At 51.1% G+C, this 1,390-nt stretch overlaps 1 protein-coding gene across 1 annotated transcript; it reads right to left on the bottom strand.

The window, feature by feature from the left end:
- Positions 1-225: 225 nt before the first annotated feature.
- Positions 226-684, bottom strand: EMH_0064560 (uncharacterized protein; the record flags this gene model as incomplete). Its single annotated transcript, XM_013498268.1, has 1 exon — positions 226-684. The coding sequence occupies one exon, from the start codon at positions 682-684 to the stop codon at positions 226-228; it is 459 nt and encodes a 152-aa protein (XP_013353722.1).
- Between the last annotated feature and the right edge of the window lie 706 nt (positions 685-1,390).

Below are 1,390 nucleotides of genomic sequence, written 5' to 3'. Positions count from 1 at the left end.
TGGCAGGGGCGGTAAAGTTATCCCATAGCTTGAACTGCCTCCAAAAATACTGGAAAAAAGGATATGCCTGAGTTAGAGGTTGCATATCCGCAAATCGCGAATAAGGGAAGTCCCTATGAATACAGGGAGGGTGTGATAGCTACGAAGTAGGCGGGGGCTACGGGGAGGCACTCCCGTCAGCTGTACAGGCTGTTCGAGTTTGTCGTGTTTTCGTTCCGGAGTTATTCATCGCGCCTCGTCAGCTGTGTCCGCTGGCTCCTGAGGGTCCGTTGCCCCATATTTCGCCCGTAGGTAGTCCTCTGCTTGCTTTCTCTCCGCCTTCGTCATCTGCGTGCCGTGCTGTCTGAGGTCTTCGAGGGCTGCTCGATTGGCATCCTCTTCGTCCCTCACCTGCGCAGCTGAATTGGTAGCCGACGGCTCCTCGGGAGGCTGCTGATTGCTCTGCTGCTCAGCAGGATGAGGAGGCGTTTGCTGCTGAGTTTCGTGATGCTCTCCGGCCCCTGAGGCAGGAGGTTTTGGATCGGGGTTAGCCATTTGAACCTCTTCACCTGAAGTCAACAACGGAACTAGTACATCCACCGCGATGCACGCTACACGGATGATGCTGAAGTGGCGCTGAGTCGAGGCGCCTGTGCCGAAAATGATGACCGCAATGAGAGACAGAAAGCGGAAAAGGAAATCCATAGTCCCAAGAAACAAAAAAACGCTGCGATACTAATGGCAAATAAGTCCAGTTGAAGATACGAAAAGCAGAGCAGTCAGCCATCTCTACTGCAAGCCTACCTGGAAGGGGATGCGCACACGGCGAGTCGGCCTTGTTGCGGGGCAGAGGTAGCGAAGAAGGAAACACGTTACACTAAAGCACTCGATTATGTTTGTTATGCTTTGAAATGGGAATAAATATTCTTTTACTCCTGCGTTCTCTGGGGCTAAGAAGTTGCTCCCGCCATTCTGCCGCATCCGGGTCCCGGTGGGTGGAAGACAAGTGACCCCATGAGCTGTAATGTGTCTGCCTACCTATGCTTATTGTGCTCGAAAACGTGGATGCTGTTGATAAACTGGCTCTTTAAATTCATTTTTATTTCTAAAGTAAGTATGCTTGAGCCGGGAAACACATTTTAGTCTGGATGCGCCATCGCTCATATCGTGGTGGTTCGACCAGTGGTACGTTAGCTAGCTGGACGCAGCGGGCAAGATATCGCTCTAATCTGTCATAATAGTATTGCTTGCTGAATATCCTTATCCCAATGGTGGGTGAATGCAGGAGCAGTCATATAAGATCGCTCTGTATTCCACACACCCTCTCCGCCAAAGGGCCCTTCTAATGTTCCTTGTAGCCCGCAAAGTGATCCACAGAATTCTACGGGAAGTGTGGAGAAAGCATTAGCTA

The sequence above is a fragment of the Eimeria mitis genome, genomic scaffold, assembly GCF_000499745.2.
Source record: "Eimeria mitis Houghton genomic scaffold, Emh_scaff3299, whole genome shotgun sequence".
Classification (NCBI taxonomy): Eukaryota; Apicomplexa; class Conoidasida; order Eucoccidiorida; family Eimeriidae; genus Eimeria; species Eimeria mitis.
This window is presented reverse-complemented; position numbering and strand designations above follow the sequence as displayed.